At 41.6% G+C, this 22,684-nt stretch overlaps 1 protein-coding gene across 5 annotated transcripts in view; it reads right to left on the bottom strand.

Moving 5' to 3' along the window:
* Nucleotides 1–22,684, bottom strand: part of Synd (protein kinase C and casein kinase substrate in neurons protein Synd) — a 67,001-nt gene that overhangs the window by 36,876 nt on the left and 7,441 nt on the right. Inside the window, exon 1 of one of the 5 annotated variants that reach the window (XM_086972756.1) lies at nt 7,973–7,992. The exons of 3 other annotated variants lie outside the window; for them this stretch is intronic. Coding sequence is in view for 1 of the 2 variants with exons in the window: in XM_022851594.2 (XP_022707329.1) it covers nt 5,919–5,952 (34 nt within the window). In the remaining variant the exon portion in view is untranslated. Of the gene's footprint in view, nt 1–5,918; nt 6,162–7,972; nt 7,993–22,684 lie in introns of those variants that run through there. One more of the 5 variants, XM_022851594.2, reaches the window with a different exon arrangement.

Genomic DNA, 22,684 nt, shown 5'->3' with positions numbered 1-22,684 from the left:
CTGTTACTAGGCTGCTGTGTTTAAGCTCGTCTCTTTTTTTATTAGGGTGAAAATTGATCATCATACCAAAGGAACGATAACCATCAAACTACGCTTGTCTCGCTTATTTGCTTTACAAGGGTTTAGCCAAACTAGATCAAATTGGAGTAACCACATTGCACAAACTGTGGCTCGGCAGCATATGTTAATTTTGGATTGGCAGAATTACTCTTCAATCAACTGCGACTTCGTATGGAGAGTCCTTTCGATATTTCATCACGGCTACGTAATAGTAAATTAACAGGCTAGAGAAAAAAAAAAAAATGTTATCACTAGCCTCTTTAATCTGTTATCTGTGCAAATTCGTTTAGCTCGTACCTCGCATTTCAATACACAAATGCAATGTTGCGTCAGAAATAGATGTGGACATATTAGAGCGCCTTTCCTGCCTGTGCTTATTTTTGAGGTCCAATGGTTCTATTTGGTTTTCGGCATCGTCCCGGCAGAATAACGCATTCACTGTCTATGCGTCTCCCATCGAAATATTTCTTTCACATCAGAAACCTGCCGTTGTTCCACTGCGTTTGTTGTATTAGCGATCTGACGCTATCTAAAGGCGTATTTTTTACGTATATGAAAGGCTTTGGCAGGTACTTAGACAATAATTCCGCTAACGGGATGTGAGCTTTGGTGGAAACGAGCTCCCATATCGAGCTTCACTTGGCTTGCTTACACGTAAAAGTATTTCGTGCACCTCGAGCAGTTCGATGGCCACAAGTTTAACATGGTGAACGAGCTTTCATCAGCCCCACCAGCCTTTACCAGTGTTAGCCTCAAGCACCAGTCTCCGTGAGTTGTACGTAGAGAGCAGTTCTGCCCTGGTTTAGAGGGAAGGAGAAAATAGTTTGTAACCAGCCAAAGGGTTCAACCTGCACAATGCCGAGGTTACTTCTATATACATCATGGCGGATCGAGCGTCAGTCTATGTGAGCATAGTAACCAGAACGACCACTTTGGGAGGCTCTCTGTTAAAGTCGAGGGTCATTTCTAACCTTATTGCAGGAAGTTAGGTGGTAATGCATTTAGCACAGCCCGTAACAAGCAGATACCCCGACTAGCAGCGTCTACGTTAGAACCTCGTAAATATCTCATTCTATAGATCCGATAAATTAGTGATGTATTTGGCTGACTATGTACACGAGAGCATAGAAGAAATGGGGGGAAAAAGTAGCCATGGATACATCAAAAATATCGAGTCGAAAGATCAATCCTGGCATTGATTCAAGTGGTTCAACCAGTTTCTACTACACGAGTATGCGAAGAACACCAAACTACGTATTAAGTTTGTCAAAATTTGCAACGACGTAATACTACTTTCCATTTAATAACGGTTCGTTACTCTCGAATGACGTCTGCATTTCGCAATGTCGAACAAAATAAATTGCTCCTCGATATAACTACCCAGACAACATATATTTATACACTGTTGATTGAATTAAATACTAGAATGGAAGAAGGTTCAAGCAGGCGAAGGCAGGATAAAGCTAGAGAAACGGATACATGCGTACCATGTTTCTATTTCCCCTGGTCACTGATGCGATCCGAGGAACTCGCAAACAATTTGACGGTCTTTTCTTTTATTCAGTTCATTTGCAGTTGCAGTAGGCGGTAAGCGCAATAGCGTTTGGTCTTGAGACGAGCGAGACTTGCTTCTATACTAGCGCCACTGCAGTCCTCGTGAGGCAAGGGAAATTGTGATCTGATTGTGGCCGTTAAGCTAGATCGCATGTCGGAGTTTTATCAAAACGTGGAAAATTGTCACAGAACGATGAACAGGGAACAAGGGAAATGGAGGAAGATAACAGGATAAGCCTGTAAAAAACGTTCGATCAGAGGAAATATCTATCGTTTCTTTTTTTGCAAGACGACTGCTGCAGTTCAAACCTTTTTATCTAGCTTGGCTAACTAATCCTGAAAAGGCTGCATTTTACATTAGATGTTGCTTTGTGGCTTTTACCCATAGAAACTGTAGAGCCTTATAGCAAGTTTACTGACACCTAATGCACCACCAGCTGTAGAGGTAACATTGATTCATGGAGTAGAATCCAGCGCCTAATGTTCTCTACAGACGAGATTCAAAAAATTGACGAATGTGTGCAGCGCCATATCAGACCATGTACGTGTACAAAGTGATTTTTCTGATCAATGCAGAGCTAAGTAGCTTAAGCTACCATGAGTAATCATTGTAATGAAAATAGTTTTGACAGATTCACCGTTATTCTCAGCAGCAACGGCTGTCTCAAAAATGTATTTACTAGTTTCGGTCCAAAGAAAAAAATGTCCTACCCTTAGTAATGCTTGAGCACAAAGTGCATTATGTCTTTGACGATATATCGCTAATACCAAATAAGCAGTCGTCATTTTTAGAAACTTTCCATATTATACCCTATAATTAATCTAGTATCAATAAAAACAACAACGTTATTTGCAATCATTACAAAGCGTTGATACGTTTGTAACGATTCAGCCGATTACTTCGCAGAACCTGTAGCGCCACAAGCGTTTGGCGTTCTGCGTTATGGCTATTCAGTCAGTTGACATTTACCGTCCTGATTCAATAAGGTAAGCTAAAAAGTACTTATTGAGTCGCATCGTCCCAATCACTAACATTTTCTGATGGGCTGTAGAAGCGGAAGAGTAGCGTCCAGCCGCGCAATCAACATTGTTGAAAACTACACAGCTGCATCGTTTCCTCGTCGTCTAAACAGATGACTTTTATGACCTATCGGAATTATGCCGCTCAGAGAATCCGAAACGATCCAGTCGTTCGGAGAGTGATCGACTAACCCGATTCAGTTAGACAGACCAACTACACAATAGCTTTGCGTCCTGTGAAGCCGTAGATCAGTGCGATGGGTTGTTTCTTGTAGCAGAGGGATATCGAAGCATCTAGGCCAGACATAGCGCTGGCATCCCTTAACTGTCCGCTCATATGAAGATTCATCACGATAGTCTCAAAAGATTCTGACTGTTAGGCAAGACATAAGTTTTTTTTGGCATCTTACGAAGAACGCGCTAACATACAATTGCGGTGATCGTATAAACGTTATTGTCACGCTTCAAGTAATTTACACGTGCCTGTTCAGTTTGTCAAGAATGTGTTATCGAAGACCGTACAGTCGGATTGCCCAGATCAAAATTGAGTTGCGATAATAACCCCATTTGTACCAGCGCTTCATGCTAAGTTCTTTATACAGGGTCAATATTCTCAATACGTGTGTAGTCACGCTACGAACTAGGGCTGCATACACACATGCAAGCATAGGCTTGCCAATTATGGGGCGCCGCATTACAAGGTACTCGCTCCTTAACGCTGTTTCCAACACTTGGTATACTCTATCCGCTGAAAACGTTTCGACCACCGAAGCAGCCAGCGATTCTAGTAAGTAACGACGGAAACAACTACCCCTGCAGTGCCGAAATAAGATTACCGGCTATCCTCCCTCGCACCCTCTACAGTACGTAAAAAGTGAACGGCTGTGCACAAAAGGACAGCCATAGTTTTTTTGACGGCGCGGTGTAGACAAAATATAGCAGAACCGGTGAGATTTGCTCGGGCTAATGCCAATATAAACGCGATATTGACATGGCGATAGAGCAATCGCTTGAATCAGTGGTTAATTTTTCACGGGTCTCCGCGACAGTGATGAACAAAGCAAGTTGGCGATAGCAGAAGTATGCGCCTTCAACAATAGCTTTGGAAATGACAGCTTCACGAGAACTGGCGCTGCCAGCAAAAATTCAGAAGCACGACTGGATCAAGAGTGACAACAGATATGCTATAGCCTTCACTCAGAAATCTTCCAGAGTTCCTGGCACTTAACTGCCGTTGCAATTGGTGTCCATGTGCGTCTCCTGAATCTTATACTCGTATGACACTCGACGAGAACTGTGGCCGTGGACGTACTCACAATTGTAGTCTCAGCTGATATTACGACTTTATCCAACTAATTCTGCCGCCGCAGTTCAGCCGATCTACTCCGGTTCGACTCATACCATGTTAGCTGATGTCGTGATGCAATCTAAGTGAATGGGTGCACGTTGAGTTAAATTGCAACATGTGTAACACCTTTATGACTACGGCATCGAAAGAATGGCGGCCGAGGAACGAGTTTCTCACAGCTACCGATGCCGTTGTCACCTTAGCCTACTGTTGTTCGAGCAACTGTGACGTAAACAACTCAGTACACAAGTTATCGTTACAGCATAATACCAACAACAGAACTACTTAATCAAAAGGGTCTTTAAGAGTTGCGCAATTTACTTCGTCCCGCAACATCCAACGTTTCTCTGCGTTAGCTCTGTAGCTTTGTGGTTTGTGATTTGTATCAGTGTAGTAAGCCTGACTCCGCTGCCTGCTTACATTAGGTGTTCTCGTTTTTGCCGCTCTGGCATGCAGCAAATACACAACCAGACATACCTATTTCACCTGCACGACATCATTAATAGTCATCGGTGAGACTACTTGTTTTCGTTTTTTTTTTTTTCTTTATGTAAACGTAACCACCAAGTGGCTGCCTGCGTTAAGTTCATCGTCAACGCTAGTACTCAAAAAGGCCAGGACCATACACAACAAACGATCACAGTGGTCGAACTGTTGACAGCGCCACCGAGCCAGGCGCCCCCTATGCTACGAATGACTCAGCACCATCATTTGGCGATGAAAAGGCACTCCAGAGCGCCAGCGTGGAACGAAGAACAGGACGGAACCGCAAAAGAGAAGCAAAAAGACAGACGAAACATTGTTGCGCCAGGGCCGTCGCACCACAAACCCATTCGGTCGCGCTGCAGCGGTTGCCTATTGAGGCCGCGATGGCAATGAATAGTGGGGCGCGCAAGCCACTAGCAAAACGGAAAGGGACTTCGTTCTGACAACGTTGATTGAAGTCTGACTGCTAAAAGCTATTCTTTGGGGTTAGAAGGTGTAGGCGTTGATTGCAACTGGCTAAATAGAAACGGAACGTAAATTATATCGCAGGCGCAGTAATGGCAAAAATTGGGCAGAAAGGGAATGAATATAGGAGGCCGAATGGAAACACAGTTTCGTTATTAATGAGTACGATTAGGAGGTATCAATACTAACAGATAGTCATCTGTTCTTCATAGCCCCATGGAATACTGTCAAGATTAACGAACAGTTGTGACAGGCCGAAAACTTATCGAAATAACCCTATCGGCAAAGGCCCGGTATTATCAAGCCAGGTCTACTTACCAGGTGATACTAACTAGTATCGCTAAGTAGTGCCTTAATAACTAACGCGCATTTACGAACAGGTTTTCTTATTAAAAATTGGACACTGATAGTGCTGATGTGTTTTTACGAATTCTTTCTTGCTCAAATGAACGAGTTATTTTATAGTAAAAACTGTATCAAAGAGCGGGTCGAAGGAACCAACAAAGTCGTGTTGGATAGTTGTATAAATACTCCTGGACGGTGTCTGGCAGACCAAACATATTTCATTCGAAATGCTCGCCACGGCCACCGAATTTCATAAACTCATATGATTAGCGCTATATTTACACCAAGCACAAATAAGTAATAACCAATGGTATAAAGATTGTACGATGGCGTCTGCAGGACATCATCAAGACACTAAAATACAATATATAACTTTATTCTAATAGAGATTATAGCAACATAGGCTGGCTGGACGAAATTCATGTGTTAAGCACTCAGGACTAATTGTGATGTTATACCTCAGTGTTTCGAGCATGGTTAGCACCAAACAAATTCTATACCCAAATTCGAACCCAGACCACAGCGTGCCGCTAAGATTAGCTAACAAATATATTAGCTTCTAAGCTATCACGGCGATATAATTTTAAACCTAGGTATTAATAAACAGTGTCCGTAATACCTAACGTTCTATTAAACTGACCTGAAAGCGAACACGATCGATGCATCGCCATCATGAGACGCTCGATCAGTCACGAGGCTAAACGCTGTCATGAGTGTTCATTGACGCGGACTGCGACGACATTAATATGCGCTTACCTCACTATAGTCTTTCTTCACTTGCGGTTACTCCATTGGGCACAATCAGAAATCGGCTGTAGCTGCCAATATTCTGTGATTAACAAATTTTACGTTACCATTTTGAGCTCTAACACAGAAGAGATCTCAATAGTTTAACCGCAATAGTGTTGGCTTTGTACAGCAACACTACCATTGTGCTGCGATCTTTCCTTTATCATTCACGCCAACTACCACCAGCTGTTGTGGTAACGACGACTGGTCAGGTCCATTTTATCGCGTTATGTGCTAGGAGGAATGACAATTCTGTTACTACAAAATAGGCCATACATGTATGTCCTTTACAAGCGACACACAGCAGATATGTGGCATTCGAACACGATGACGAAAGGCAGACATCATATAGAATTATAGGAACCAAACGAATAACGTGGAAATCAAGATATCTATGCTTGCTTGTGCCCTTTGCTTAGCGAAGATTGAATAACCTAAACGTTGTATACAGTTGGATTTGTTTGATAGGGTATTACGCGTAAAACGCACTCGCGATTTCAGACCGTAAAATCGTCCGCCAGGCAGCACGGCATAAAGGCCGTTTAAAAAAGACTCTAGGCATTGTCGGGCGACGACTGATATTGCCTTAGCGTTACCAACATCAATAGTCGATTTGTCAGCGATCGTGTGCTTGAAACTATACGCGATAGCTCTGTACAGTGTTTGATCTCGCTGTAAACATTGCAAATGTCATTGAGGATTACTATGACGAGGGCAAATGGAACTTGGTATGATGATCGAGAATGGTGTCTTGTCTACCGAGGTCTACTCAGCTTCTTCAAACCTACGACGGCTTCCCATACAAAGTGATCAGCCGAAGTCAATCGTCAGCCAGCTCGTTGGAGTATTCGGTTGTAGCGGCTCTAAAGCCGTTACTAAATAAACATTGACGTCATAATCGATGTAGCTGCCAGTATCATTCTCTCGGGGTTTGCCACATACTGTTGATCGAGTCCCGATCCTGGCCCTGGTCATCCACCTAACCTCACAGGAACGCACACCATGCGGTACAGGCAAAGTCAGGCCACGCCAACTGTGTGGCTTCTAGCTGACAGCAGATCACTGTTAAGCATCCCTTTTTAACCCTCACACTACTGCATGAGATCCGATAAGATCACGGTTTGCTCCTGCATTTTTGGCCTCCGGCATAAAATCTGCGCGGCCTTCTGTGGAACTGACAGTTTTTGCAAATTGGTTTTTGTAGTCGATGTTTCTTTTTTTAGCTAAAAAAGAAGTGCAACGAGCGGTCATATCTAGAGTATTTAGACAACTTTCTACACAATACTTTTTCACTTGTAGTATCCAGTTAGATCAATTCAGACGCACATGTCCACATACGAACACCTGCAAAAGCGGGAAGCTACAAATGAATAGGCAGCCCCTGTTAGTATATGGCTATCATACCTCGCACGAAGACAAACCTCGAACACACTAATAGTTACTAGATAGTTCTCGAGTCAATAGGTAATGGCCTTCTGTCTGTCGTTGCCATAACAGGCCATAAGCCTTTCTCGGAGATTTCCGTTTCTCTACCAAACATCGAAACACGCGCCGTAATGTTTGAAGCTTTCGTATGCCAAGTACGTGGGAGGATCTGTTCACAGATGTCTACTACAGGTGATTGTCCTTTGAACCTGACAACTGAAGTTCCATATTTAGGTGTCTTGATAGGTTGCGCGATACAGCAGCTTTTAACAGAATGTTTAAGCGAACTTCGAACTTATTCTTATTTCACAGAAAAAAAGCACTTTGCCCCTCAATAATCATCACTATGTCTGATGAAAGTGTTTTTGAATGAAAGTTTGCACACGACGTTACTTCAGTGCACTTAATCTAACCAGATCTAAACAAGGAAACATTACACACTTATTGCTATTTATCTCCCGGTTAATCACCATGTATTACCTGCTATCGATTATCGACGCCATGATGTTGTTATCTAGTTAGATGTATGTTGTTTGCTGACTATAGATAGTAGAAGTCAGCTCAGAGCTTCAATATCAAATTTTCCCACTTCGTTTCTAACACTTGTCTAGTCTATTTGTATGGAACTCGACTTTTAAATGTAGTACCTGATATAGGTAGGAATACACAAATTAGTTACGTGACTTGTACAGAGTAAATCTAAATACACACAGAAGGTTATGAGGTAGGAGCAATGGCCAATGTTATTTGTTTTTGCTATAAAATTATTATGCATTGTTATAGTTGCGATGGAACACTCTTAATAGATAGCTGGAAATAATTTTTGATCCTGAAATTCAGCTGTTTCCACTACTGGTTAGGATATATTTCGTCATCTTACTTCACCACGGTATCTAACATCGTATGAGGTGCAGTGCGACTGCCATGTAATATATGTGCCAAGCAATAATATCCAGCTATGTCCAGTATAACGCTAGACAAGCACACAGCCTACAGACGGCACATATCTGTATCTCTTCTATTTATATAAGAACAAGACAGTAATTAAAGGTTACACATATATACTATATATATTAGAATCCTACACAAAAAAAAAAAAACGCTTGTATTAATCAGAAGTACCGGTAGACATCAGTGAAAAATTAGCTCCGTGTATATGTGTGTCTGTGCGTGTTATTAGTGTTAGTTCAGTGCGTTCGTTTGCACGACAAATTCACTTCAATATGCGTAATATTATTACCATTTCCTAACAACAATAGCCCCTGACTTTTATACAAATGAGAACGACCGCACTCATGTATCAGTTTGACTTTTAGGTGGATAAAATACTGAAACTCTTTGGTATATACCGTACAAAGCCCTGTTTATTTCCTGAAACACGGTCATTAGGTCGCCTACCATTCTTCCTACCGCAGCTAAGCGCGCTCACTTCGACCGCTACTGTTCGTGGGTCGCTTCTTGTGTTGGCGTTGTTGAGTATACACCCCCATTACCAAAGACCCATCAGTGCCATATACACAATGATATTAGATAAAGAACACAAAAGGGTACGCTGCTTTTATATTTGACCAACTACATTCTTAAAATTATTTATATAGAAAAGGAAAATGACATTTAAGCACACTCAAGTGGTTCTTTTGTTCATTCTCTTCAACTACACCGCATGGTTAGTATTCTCTCTGTTTCTTGGACCTTTGACTTCAAATATTTCATTGACTAAGCTCACCTGTAGACGCAACTCATGCTGTAAACAGGCCAGAGAAGCTGCGCGGACATCGGGAACAATAGTAACGGGCCCAGCATCGGGGCGCGTTGGGTGCGGACGTTGTGGCCCTATCAACAACCCACAAATTGGACGCGACTTATGTGACTGGTTGAAAACAGGGTCGTAACGCTGTACCCCCTGATGGTCAGACAAATGTTCCAAATGTGGCAGAAATTATATTTCGATTTTAGGCGTTCTCCGCCGGGTTCGGTAGTGGAAGAGAGGTGAAAGCAGCGGCACTGTAGTCAACATGATCAACAACATCTGCTGAGAAGGATCAAGTAATAAGCAGGGGATGAAACGCGGAACGGAACCACGTCAATTGCAGATGACATTTGCAGCTCTTTCCTGCGCTCCACTCGTGGAATACGCGCACAGGGCTACACATAATTATAGTTGTAATAACGAAATTCTTGACAAAGATTGTTTGGCCGACTACTTAGTTCCTGCTGCAGTTGTCCTAGTTGCCCTGTGATATCGAATCCACACACCAAGTTGACGGCCACTTATTTCGGCCGCACGCGCCGCACGCCCTAACCGGCTGAAAGCCTTATTGCTGGCTTGATCTGTTCCTGTCATTGTATTGTAGTATACTATTGTATTCGGAAAGATTGATACCGCGGAGTGAAGGATCCCAATCCAAAGAACAATAAAATCGGTAGTAGCTCTAACACCAGTTACAACGTCAATAACCTTGGCCATAAAGTAACACCGATGTCGATAGTTGAAAGGGCTGTAGGCTGAAAAGTACATTGGACCGGTAGGAAAACACCCCAAACGGGCGAAACCTGGTGTGGCACTATCGCGCCTGATTACCTAGTGAAATGAAAATTAATAGAAGCAATTTATAAATTTACTTAAAGAAGATTATTTATTTAGTCTAATACGTTACCACCTTGGTATTCTCAACATTTCTTGTTTATACGCCTTCATATGATGCTATAATAATCGATGGGCTCTTCAACAGATGTTGCCGCACGAAGCTGAACTGGGCATATGCTGTGCTCGATTTGGTAAATTTTTGTACATTCATTTTTCAGCTCCACAAGCATATTTGTCATATTTTGTTCCCTATAGAACTTGTGGACTCGAAGATTACGAACCGTCAACTTATCAATTTCAACTTATCATTCATCAACAGGTGAAGGAAAGCCGCTCGACATGCATCCGTTAATTTGTAACACAAAGAATTGTCTTAACATGGGCAACTAAATATCTCGTTAATTTTACAGTAACCAAGTAAACTAATTTAAGGATAGAACATTCTTTCTGCTTGTTAAATTTAAAACGCTAGATCATTAAGTTTGTGAGTGCGGTCAAGATGGTCTCTTTTCAAACGGAGTTTTAACTGTATGTGGATCATTGTTGGATTCAGGATCCTAAAGCGCATTTAGTCGACCTTCAAGGAGGTCAAACAACATCGCATACTGGTAATACGTAACAATAAGCGGCATTGCGACTCATAAGTCGTAAATATAGTAAATAGAGCCCGAATCAATCATACGCTTCCCAAAGTTAGTAATAATGCAACAAAAAATGGGAAAACAAATTAGTACAAGCATGTATAAACTCATGTCGTTAGTCTGTGATCCTTATCAATTAAAAATACATTCAGTGCATAGCAACATATCAAATGTGAAAGTGTCTCCATGGAAAAACGACTGTCTGTGGTCACAGACCAGCTGTTATCTAGGTCTATAACATCTTGTAATTAAACTTCAGTTTGGATTCCGGCTGCCACACACCGATAAATAAATCGAAGTGTTCGTTCTTTTTCAAAGTCGTTTGCTTCTTGTAACCGTACCGGATATACAGTGAAAATGTTAGAGACTATATAAATAGACCCTGTGCCCTACTTTTGACGGAATGTTGTTGTATGCAAAATAAAATCAAAACAAAAACTAGATCGTTATTAACATATCCTTCGAAGCGAACCATACATAGGTTATTACATTATAATATTAATAATTACTAATAACTAGCTGATTTTACTAGTTACGTAGCCATACCGCCCCATAAAGTACCGCTGTTTTTCCGCTATCACATGAAGCTGATGGCGGAACAACGACGAAACAAGAAACTTCACGCTCTTTGCCCGCTTAGCTTCGCGGTTCTACTTCTTGATGCAATTTCACTTGCCGTCGGTATCTTACGGTGTTCGGAAATTTATACATGAAGGACCGGGCACTTACACGAGGACACGTGCTTCTATACGTACGAGCGCCATAATGGAACACAGGATCGCGATAATCGAGATGTATATCATCGATTATAGTCGCGTTATCGCCTGACGACCTTTGCCTTTGTACTTTCGGTGCATGTGAGTTCGCATCCGACGTGCAGGGGAAACCTATCGAATGATTAAAGATATGGAGCTTTTGGTTGTCAAAGAAGGGAGGGAAGTAGTAAGTGACAAAAACAATCGGCTGGCGTCAACGGTAGCTATAATTTCAGCGATCTTATAAAAGTTCTTGCAGCCATAGCGAGTTTACGATGTTTCATCACGATACGTGATGACGCCAGGATAATTAGCGTCATTTAATGGTAAAATGACCATTTAACTAGTTTAGGACTGTTACGCCATTATGCTCAAGCAAGACAGCTGGTCTGTAGAGAATTAGCTATAAAACGCAGCGACACCTTTTGTTGTTAGGAATTGAAATACAATTATTTTATCTTTGACTTAATTCAGCATTATTGCCAAGCAAATAACTTCTGTCACAGCAGAAAATTCACAGGCAATCATTAAGACAAAGCGTAGCTGACAAAGGCAACGGCAGTCACTCTATTGTCGGACGATTGTCCACTCCATAGCGCTACAGAAAATCGATTGCTTTCCCTGGTCTAGTTTCTTTTTCTTTTTTGAGAAACGTTTCGAAACTTTCCGGGAAATCGGTCACACGCGAACTAACGGTTACCCATTTGAGTTAATTTCTTCTACAAACAACACTAACGTATAATGTTGCATTCCCTTTCGTTGTCTATCTTTATAATTCTGTGCTTCCGAGGTATTCCATAATGATTGCATTGTTACATTTTTCCTACTATTTAAACTGTTATGGTGACGCACAACAACCAAGCCAAAAAAGGCATGTGTGCAAACGTTAACACTACGACGACGATTAAAATGATCATGATTATATATATTAATACTTATTATTGATTGCAGAACGACGCTTGAAAAAGTTGCACAGATGGCGTCCTACATGTTGTATGATAATGTCTGATAGACTCTGAGACAGAGCGTGGTCGGCCATTGTAATCAAAATGGCTGACTAATTATTTCAATCATAATTCTACAGAGGGTTATTTCTACTTATTCAGTTTGTTTTGTGTCAAATAGTTCGGTCGCGTGTCATACGATTTGTAAGATAATGGCAACGTTTTGTAGCTAGGTGGCTTATATCCTTTGAATAATTTCCGCTGTGTTAGTGCGTCGCCAACTAGCGACTAAGGACACTACGAAAGATATCAATTTCTGCGTAGCTCGCATTGAAATAGCGCCTGTTAGGGTCAACAGCGTTTGAAGTATGTTGCAGAAAGTATTTGTGTGTGAGCGTACCGTTTTTTTTGGCAAAGTTAAGCTCTGCTGTACCGTAGCATAATGCGACGCGTAATTCTAGTCAGTACCATCGACTGCCAACTGCAATCGATGTTTTGTAGAGATGTAGCCTTAAAAGGAAACTTCTGCTATTATAAAGATAAGCTATTACTTTTTATGGCCGTTCAGGGCAGCCTGGCCACTGCATAATAGTGCAAATCTCGCCACTTCAAAGAACGCGCCCTTTCATTATCTTCCATATCTATGCTATGCCGAGTTTACTTAGCTGAGATTGATTGTGGAGTCTAGCAAAAATGGGTGGCTCATTAATAACCTGAGCCACCATTACCTGAAAGAACTAGTAGGTATTCTCCAAGGAAACGTTTTACCGTACGTTCGAAGGAGAATAAGGTACCGTCTTCTTGACACAGTAGTGCCAATGACGAGAATATCGAAAAAAACTCGCGTGCGAATCTATTCCAGTTAGAACACACTGTCCCTACGGAGACCACAACGCTCGTTACGTACACCTCCCTTCAAATAACGGCGCAACGCATGACCTGTTAGCTGCACCGTGCTAGCGACGAAGAACTTCGCGATGCAATACAGTATAGATCTGTGTGTTGCATGTCCCTGCGTACAAACATGTATGAGGTGACGACGCTCAAGCAATACAAGAAAACAACATTTTCATGTGGGACCCGTACATACAAGTTACACATACACCCAAACTTCATAGTCATTATCTTCACGAACGCGGCACGACAGCAGCATAACATGACGGAGTCACAAAGGTTCACCCGAAGTCGCGATTCACACTGTAATTTCCGCCTGTGCGAAATTCGTGTAAAATCAGAGATGGTTGTTGACTAGAAGGCGAATAATTGAAATCGGCCATTTACGCTAGCCGTTATTGTTAGAAGATGTTACGGCACAATGCTAAACGTGTTAGCGTCACGCGATTTTGTGACTCTAGCGTATTAAGTAATAACTTGGTATTTTCCTAAGATTTTCAAAAAGTGGCTCCATTCAATCCACCCGAGGGTAATATATTTTTACCATACACTTACATACTCTATGCTCATTACAGTTTTTTTTTATTATTAATATTATTATTATAAATAACACACGCGCACCCACATGAGCTGGCAGAGTAAGACAGGGCCAAGAAGCGACGGTGTACTACGGCGGTCAAAATCGCTAATTTGTTATAATACAATATGGCTATATTCGAAAGCATAACGACTTCAAGGGCACGCAGACTCAGTGTGTGACGTAGTTTTATCCCTATAAAACGTAGAGGAACATCTACCGTCGCGTCAGATTGTCCACCTCATCATAATTTTGGCTAACCAGCATCCGTTCCAAACAGGGAACAGGGCTGTTGGCCATTTTGGCATTTGAAATTTTCCGCCTCACAACGTTCGACGTCTAAGCGTTAACATTACAAATACGTAAGGAAGGCTATACGTGCATACCATATATACATTGCTTGTTTTGAAAAATGTCATGCTAACGTGTATGACTGATGTAGGTTGTCATGAAAAAAAATTATACCTACATTATCACGAACAGATATCAAATTGGCAAGTGCGAACCCGATTGGCCATTGCATATTGTTATTGTGAGATTTTATCAACATTACCGTTATCGCATGCGAGCGGTATGAAAAAACAGGTTATATACCTACCAAAATTTTAGTAAAAATTTTTTCCTATTTCTCTAGCCGGCGTCCATGTGGAAGGTTTCAAGATGCTTGCCCTTACAGACACCATCGTCCTATATAGTGTTTCTGGAAATGTTTGTGGATTAAGGTGATCACCACGCGCTAAATGTGCAGTAAAGAAGTTCTTAACATCTATTGTAATGGAAAAAAATGTTGCAATGTGAGATCCAAGCACTGCTAGTATAGTTCTTCAGTTTGACATCTCATTTGAGCTTCTTATGCGTAGTGCTCCAACGTCAACTAGTGTTAACGACACAGTAATTTCAATTTATGCTTGTACCGTGTGTTAGTGCGTAGGTCGACGCTGTATCTGGCAGATAAATTGTCAATTTCCGAAGAATAGATGTGGCCATTAGCGAGGTTTTCCTTCTTTTTTTCCTGTGCTTCCTGTTGCTTAAATCATCCCTCAGATTCGCATGATCCATTTACGTGAACATTGAGCCGTCCTCGGTCAGTATGCGTACATGAGCTAAACAAGTTACTATTAGTTAGTTCAAAGGGTGGACGCTCTATTGACGCTCATAATATCACAACACAATGTGTTATTTTGGGAACTTCTACTAGCTGTCGATACATGGCTAATACCCAACAATACCCCCTAACAAAGCCCGTATTGTTACTCCTTGCTGGGCGTCGCGAAAAACACCCAAGTTCGTCGCAGAGAGCCGCCAATCATATCGAGTGTTTAATTGTAATGGTTTTCATAGATTTCTCGGTATACAGCTCAAATGGTGCCGATAAAGTTTAACTGTTGATGTCGTATACATTTTAGAAGATGAAAATGTGCAAAATAATTATCTACTATAATTGAAACGAGGGCGCGAATCTTCCCCTCACTTTCCAATGTATTACGTCATTGACTCGTTATCTTCGGAGACCTCTTATCATATAGCAATTTTCGGATTAGTACAAGAGAATCTCAAATGTAAATTACCATTCTGTTTGTACATAAACAACTGTTGTGTTGCACGCTTTGCCGACGTCTGTCACATCTGAACGTTTTTTGAATGGGCATCGGCTAAATAAGATGTCAAACAGAATATAGATTGGGATATCTCTCAATCTAGGCCCGACAACAATTCTTTACTACTTAGCAAGGTGTCACCCTATAGAGCCATAACAGCATCACAAGGTTCTTTTTACGGTGTTTATGCACTTGAACTTGAGCCATAAATGTGGACTGGCAAACTAACACACAGATGTATAACGACTAAATGCCCTCCGGGCCAGTTATTTTAGCAGCAAATAGAGCTCCAATCCAGTTGGTTGTAATAACAGTATTTGGAGAGATGAACCCAGTCGTTGATGTTACTTTGTTGGTATGTAAACAACACGAACCCGTTTTTGTCAGAGATTTACCAACGCCACCAAAAGTGGTTCAAACTAGCTTCTCTGGTTAATCAACGCTCGACATGTTTCGTCCATTAGTGTATCATATATTGGTGCTTGGCAATCTTGTTGACGACTTATCAAACCAATGATAGTATAAAGTAGTCAACGAAACGATTTGTTTACCTTATGTAAGTTGTTTCGTATTGGATCTGTGTTTAAAATATCACATTTCTGTCGTTTAAATCCATCAGAATATTGTAGTTTTATATTGTTTCATAGTACAACTTCTAACGATTCGTACAGAAGTGCGCGGGACGTTTCCCAACTGCTACCCTTCAACAGCTACCGTAACAAACTACGCTCCCTCTTTTGCAAAGTTTTCTCCTTCTGGTAAAATTAAAATTCTAATATTGGTAATAATAACGATAAATCGCTCGAAATGGGCAAAAACCAAACGCACAAATTCAGACCAAATCGTTTGTGAATTGGAAAACTGATTATATATCTACCTTGTTGCCTTCATCGTTTCTGTTTGGGGCTTGCCGACGTTATGCGATAAAATACAAGCTACCAGCTGGGCAGCGGAGCGAATGGCCAATACGCGTTATATTAATTACAGTTTTCAAGGTTGTTTTATAGCAACGCCTAACTCAGCAATCATTGAAGCCATTGGAGTCGAACTGAGTATTGAACTTTTGCCACTCTCTGTTCACTTCTAATCCGTATAATAGTAACAATGATCATGTGAAAACTTTCTTGTGGAGTTCATTCGCACGGACTAAGTTGCCGCCGCTTTGCGCTGTTTGTCAAAACGTTTCGACGCTTCCAGAAAATTGCGACGTCTTACGACTGCATGTTCCCATTCCCGCTGAACACCGCTACTTTAATATCACAAGCTGAGGGCTACACATGCTGGATTTAAGCTGCTTACCTGAGCTTGTTTGCCTATTGCTTTTATTATAAGAGTTGTTTGAGATAAACTGTAGGGGAACGCTGGGCGACGGCACGGCTCCAGCGTAATATCAATAGAGCAGTCTATATATTTGTATGCAGGCATAATCCTAAACTGCAGACGACTAGACCTAAAGCATAGGTCTATACATAACAGACACTGCGAACTTATAGCTTCTTGTTATAATGATTGATAGGATACGATGAGATTCGAACACGTTTCGTAAATCAGTATAGCTAAACTCCCTTACTTAATCGAGTCACTCGAACAACATGTCAGGTTACGCAGATACGTAATTCGCCCTAGACTACCTAGCTCTATAGACCGATTACAGCCACTTCGTTATAACATACCTAAAGCATATGTTGTTGCATGTAATTTATGGGCTAGTTATTACACAGGAACGTTTTCTAGGAACAGAAGACGCTCAAGCCGTTCAGTTATCCGATACGTGCCCTGCACGATATCGCATTTAGGCTTTAGCTCGAAATACTATCAAGCCATAAGCTATTTACTATGAACTGCATACCAGCTACAAGTCTATTGTATATATTTATCACTATGTATCTCTCAAATGTAGCGCATTTGTTGATATGTGCCCTCGTGGACTGTTGCAGAACTATTGCGTAAGGATCAAACACATCAAACCGATTATAAGCCAACATGTGAGCGGCGATGCCACGAAAATGCTTAAGACAAATATGGCGATCCTAGCTTACAACGTTGTTTGTCGCTTCAATGTCTGCAGAGTCTGAGTCAGTTCCGCTGCACTCGTGCATGAGCCTACCAATCTTGTGACACATTGGAACCGAACGATGAATCCATCACTTTCTATAGTATATATATATGTACGCTACGCAGTGTTAGATTAATATTCTTCTATATCCGTGGCTGTACTGGAAATCACTGTAAATAGACGTGGGCAGATTGATAAGTTAAAACTCATTCCTGCCGTGGCCAGAGCTTGCTGCAAGTTATGTACAATCGATACGCAGTTAACAATTTTCGTCTAGTCATGGCAGTGTCGACCACACCTTGACGACCCTATAGGTAACCTACGACGTGCCTCGGTCTTTTTATTACGATAATCACAAGCCCACGCGCTAACGTCGCTGTTCGATAGCATTTTCGTAGTAATCTTTAGTCGGAAGGGTAGAGGGGTTATGACACGCCTCATCCCGATAGACGACCACCAGCGCGATGCTTGAACAAAAACTGGTAAGTGGCCAATATCGCAAAAAAGCTTGATCTTGTTTGTTCTATTACGGATACGCCATTATTCTCAATGCACGGGAGCTAAGTAATAATTCAATAGACAGCAAACAAAATAGACTGTACATATAATTTGACCTTCCATAACACATAGAACGTTAGAGATTATATTGAATGTTCGAGCATATTGGATGCTGTCACTTTTGAGCGGGAAGCTGGCATACGCTGGCAGAGCTTTATACGTACCGAAAGGGTAAATAATTTATACCTGGAGCTCGTGGCCGAAGCATCAAATGTGCGGACAGAATCTCGTTTATGGCATCAATAAGGAACAACTAATGTTTGCTTGTTTTCTTCAATATGACAAAGCACTGCGTACTACTCGGCGAACCTTAAAGACATGTACTTTCGATAACTGTCAAGAAGGAAATTCACCAACGAGAAATCTTATCGACACGCACGTAGCGGTTTCCACTATGGACGAACGTTTCTATAGACGTACTTAGTCCAATTAATTATTCTCTGAGTTTCTTGTTGCCAGAATTAATCTGCGGAATTAATAGGGTAGGTAAAACAATTTTTTAAACTTACCTACCTAATTGATGAATAATAATGGTAATAATAACAAATAATAACCGCATTATCAATAGTGTGGCTATATGTGTGTTGGCGTATCTGCTACCGCCATGGTAGACTCGTGCCGACACTACACAAAAAGAAAACAAAGACTAGTTTAAACGCCATGGTCACTGCGGTCATCATTGGCTTTTTACGCCGGTCTTCGTCAGCGCCTGTCATTTGCTACATATCACGTACGCATCGTCATCATCAAACGATGAACAGGTCTGAATATTAGACCGGTGTAGTCCGGTCTCTCAAGACCAATCAGATTCTATGCGTTCTGATGTAACATTGTACTCGTAAGCAAAACACCGCCCACCAGATTATCGTCATCATCTGTGATCTGGGGCGTGCCGCCATCCATTTTTATCTTCAAATTTATGAGTGTCGGTAAGATTCCAATAAAATACTGAACGCGGTTATTTATTATTAGAATATCTTACCTTTCAAATCGATATAAAAAAAAAATATATATATATATATATATATATATATATACAGTGATTTTAAAATTTATTTGTTAGAGACTATCGAGCATTGTGATTAATCCGACATAACAAATAAATTTTAAAATCACTGTCGCCAATCAAGTAAAAACAAAAATACATTCGTATGTTAATCCTTCCTCTATATAGAATAGACGCGCGAATGCCATAAAATACCGCTCAACATCTCGTTTAAGAGAAACACACCTTAAATACGAGACCGTTCTCTGTAACTTAGAGCGTTTCCGCTTCTGATTCCCAACGTTTTGACATGCTACAGTGAAATCGGATGCGTCAGTGATCAATCAATCATTTAATTTCGAGATTCGTTTAGTTGCATCAAAAGTGACATGTCAGTGATCCCTTACGGAACAGCTATACCCTATATATACACAGGAACCTTGTACGTTAGAATAATTCGTATGGCATAATTTAGAATTTCAATCAGTTTCGTCTCACTTGAGAGCGTCACATATGTGCGTTCGTTCGGATGAAGTATACGTGCCATGGATGCGATATGATTAAATGTTTTGAACGTCCTTCGCCTGCCACTGCCCCCAACCTTTATACGTGTTGGCCGTCGGGCGCCTAACGAAGTATTTTCGTTTGTCATCGTTCAGAGGAAATTCAACCTAAACGAGATCAAGCCACAAACGACCACATCGCTGATTATAAACCGTCTGCTTCGACCCAATACTGACGACGCGATGGGATTCCGTTTGCCGAGATTTCGATGCCTGGCGCTTGCTGACCCCCAGAAAAGTGCTGGGAATAATATTCTGAATCATATCTAATTCGGCCATCATCATCGCCGTTTCTTTAATTCGATGCTGTATGAACTGCACGCGTTTATTCTTCTCGAACAATGACGGCTACCGCACGCGCACGAGAGGCCGACCATATTACTACGTCAAAACGAGCCACAATAAACCGCAAGATCCGCAACAAGTCTGCTGACTGCTGTCAGGCACTGATTCACGATCCGTAATGGCAGATAAGTGGAATTTCGTTTGTCATCCACTTAAAATGAATGAGCCAGCCGCTGTTTCCGTCGTGCGAATATTTTTCTCCGGCCATCACAGAAACACTGATGTACTCATATGCACAGGCGCCTCGTAATTTTCTTCTTTGGTTTCATGGCCGACATTCGATTATCGAGCGTTCGCGATTTTCGGTAGTTTTGTCGGTCAACACGACATCGCGACCCGAAGAACCGACGAGCGAAGTGACGCTGGTTCTAAAACCGAGACCGGCAGACGACCGCCTTAGCGATAATCTGTGCGCTAAAATTCATCCCGAGATTTTTTTCGCGTCTTGTTTTCGAATCGTTAACTTGATACAGGATAGCTTGACACCGATAGGTCCTTCGTTCGTCGAATTAACGGATCTATACGAAGGGCGCCATGACCAAATCATTTTTTGTTCGAATTTTGCGTCCAAAGAGTAGATGGCCTCTGATAATGTATGTATTTAACAGATAACTTTGTCTTTTTAAAGCTATAGGCTATTCGCCCTTTTTGTGCTTCATTTGTTATGTTACATCATCGTCTGAAATTGTTATACAGCTACGTCAATGTGGAGGGCTTGAAAATAAAGGGAGGTGGGCGTATTGCACGTCTAATAGTAAAAAAAAATCGTATTTCGAGAGTATTTGGTTCTCTAAGTGTCAGCTGAGCGATATAGAATTTCTACTGATATTAGATTCTCAGGATAGCTTAGGTTAGTGAGCCCCAAAAAGTGAATTAAAAAAAGTCTATTCAGATGCCAAAGCATTAATTCCTTGGGAGCCATTGCCACTTAGGAGTTCTTTCATGTTGGATGTTCTATTTGATTATATCCATCCACGGCGACCACAATCAGCCCCACGTGCATAAAATGTGGTCTAGTTAACTCGTTGTCATATAGAATACTAGGATTTAATATGAGCGAAAATTCTCCCGCGTTCGTTCCCACGTCAGGCTGTTTGTTGTTATAGAATTCATCGCTTAACACCGTTTGGCTGAGTCCTCATTTGTCTAAATATTTATTTGAATTTCTTCGGTTTCTAGTACTCACAGTCGTTCTCGTAGCAACAAAATGCAAGTACTCATCGAAGTATGTCACTCATCAATATTATTTTGCACGATAGCCAACACACGCCGTTACGGCAATACTGCCATATAGCCGAACGGCGTTTATCATTGTCATCGTTACCGCTAACATGGCTTGTGTCATCATGACATCTTGTCACTAGTCGCAGGGTCGCCTACTGCCGGTAGCGATTCCTAAAAGCATCGAAGTCGCAGCGCAATTACCGAGGTTCAACAGAGATGAGAACCGATCCAGCATCCCCTATTTTGCTAGTTCTAGCCGCCGACATAAATTTCCAAACCGTCAAACGCCAAGTTTTTAAGGCAACAGTGCAGGCCCCATCGAGTGTGTAAATCGCGTCTACGACGGAGCAATCGCTTGCCTAGCTTGCTGTCTGTCTGACACAATTCAATGACGAAGTTCACGCGCCCAGAGAAACCCAGTAATCTATTAATGATAATATGGCTCGCTAATTAATACAACCATAATAGTACGATACAGGTATTGTTGCGCCTTCATACCATCGACCAGAGTAGTGGCACCCACACCCCAGCATCACATATGAATCTTGTTGTACATATCACACATTCGATCGGACAAACCATTTTTCGTCGTTCGAGTGGCGTTGCGACGCGATTATGACTTATTACAACTATTACTGCTCGTGCCACTTCTATTATACCGTTGTTAATGCGAAATAACTAAGAGCTCATTCTCGAGGGACTGTGTTAATCTCCGAGTGTAACGCAGCTGATACTACCCTTTCATTTTGTCCACGGGTCACTTGCTAACAGCCAGTCAACCCGGCCGGACCTTGATGTCCGATACAAAACCGTACATCTTTTATGTATATATTGTGGGTTTTGTTCGTAAGCTTGTTGTGCTGCAACTGTTAGGTTAAGACGAGACGAAACTAGCGGTTTTCTACCTCAAAGGCTGCTAGTCGTACATGAACCATCGTCGTTAGCTTAGCTGCAGTAAGAATCCTGATGGTACAACGGTGACGAGGGCCCTTCCTGACTACCGAATTGGTGCAATGCAATCGTTGTCTCGGTAGGAGATCAACGCAAGAAGTCATACGTATACATAGCTTGCAGTTATAATAAGAATATACAAACATACTTATCTGAAAAACAATACTAATGATAATAATAACTTCATCGTTTTCCTTAATAGTCAGAACTAAGCAGATCGCTTAGAACTGTCGCCTATTTATGCTAACTCGCTCTGAGTTGGCTGTTGCTCACAGCCAGTACAAATCGTACGCAATTCATAACCACCGCTAAACATGGCGACAGTTAGAGGGATTAGCCGTCTCACCCACACCAATAGCAGCGGCAGTAGCGATATGCCGCGCACTAAGCTCAGCTCAACCAAAATGGCAAGTTTTGTATGGACAAATATGTCCGACCTTGGCAATGTCGCTGCCACTCGCAACTTTCCACGCGTTTTTGCTTCATGGCTGCTTGAGCTACTGCTGCATTAGAC

The sequence above is a fragment of the Varroa jacobsoni genome, unplaced genomic scaffold, assembly GCF_002532875.2.
Source record: "Varroa jacobsoni isolate VJ856 unplaced genomic scaffold, vjacob_1.0 contig00294, whole genome shotgun sequence".
NCBI classification, from domain to species: domain Eukaryota; kingdom Metazoa; phylum Arthropoda; class Arachnida; order Mesostigmata; family Varroidae; genus Varroa; species Varroa jacobsoni.
Note: the sequence above shows the minus strand (reverse complement) of the source record. Positions and strands in the feature narration are given on the sequence as shown.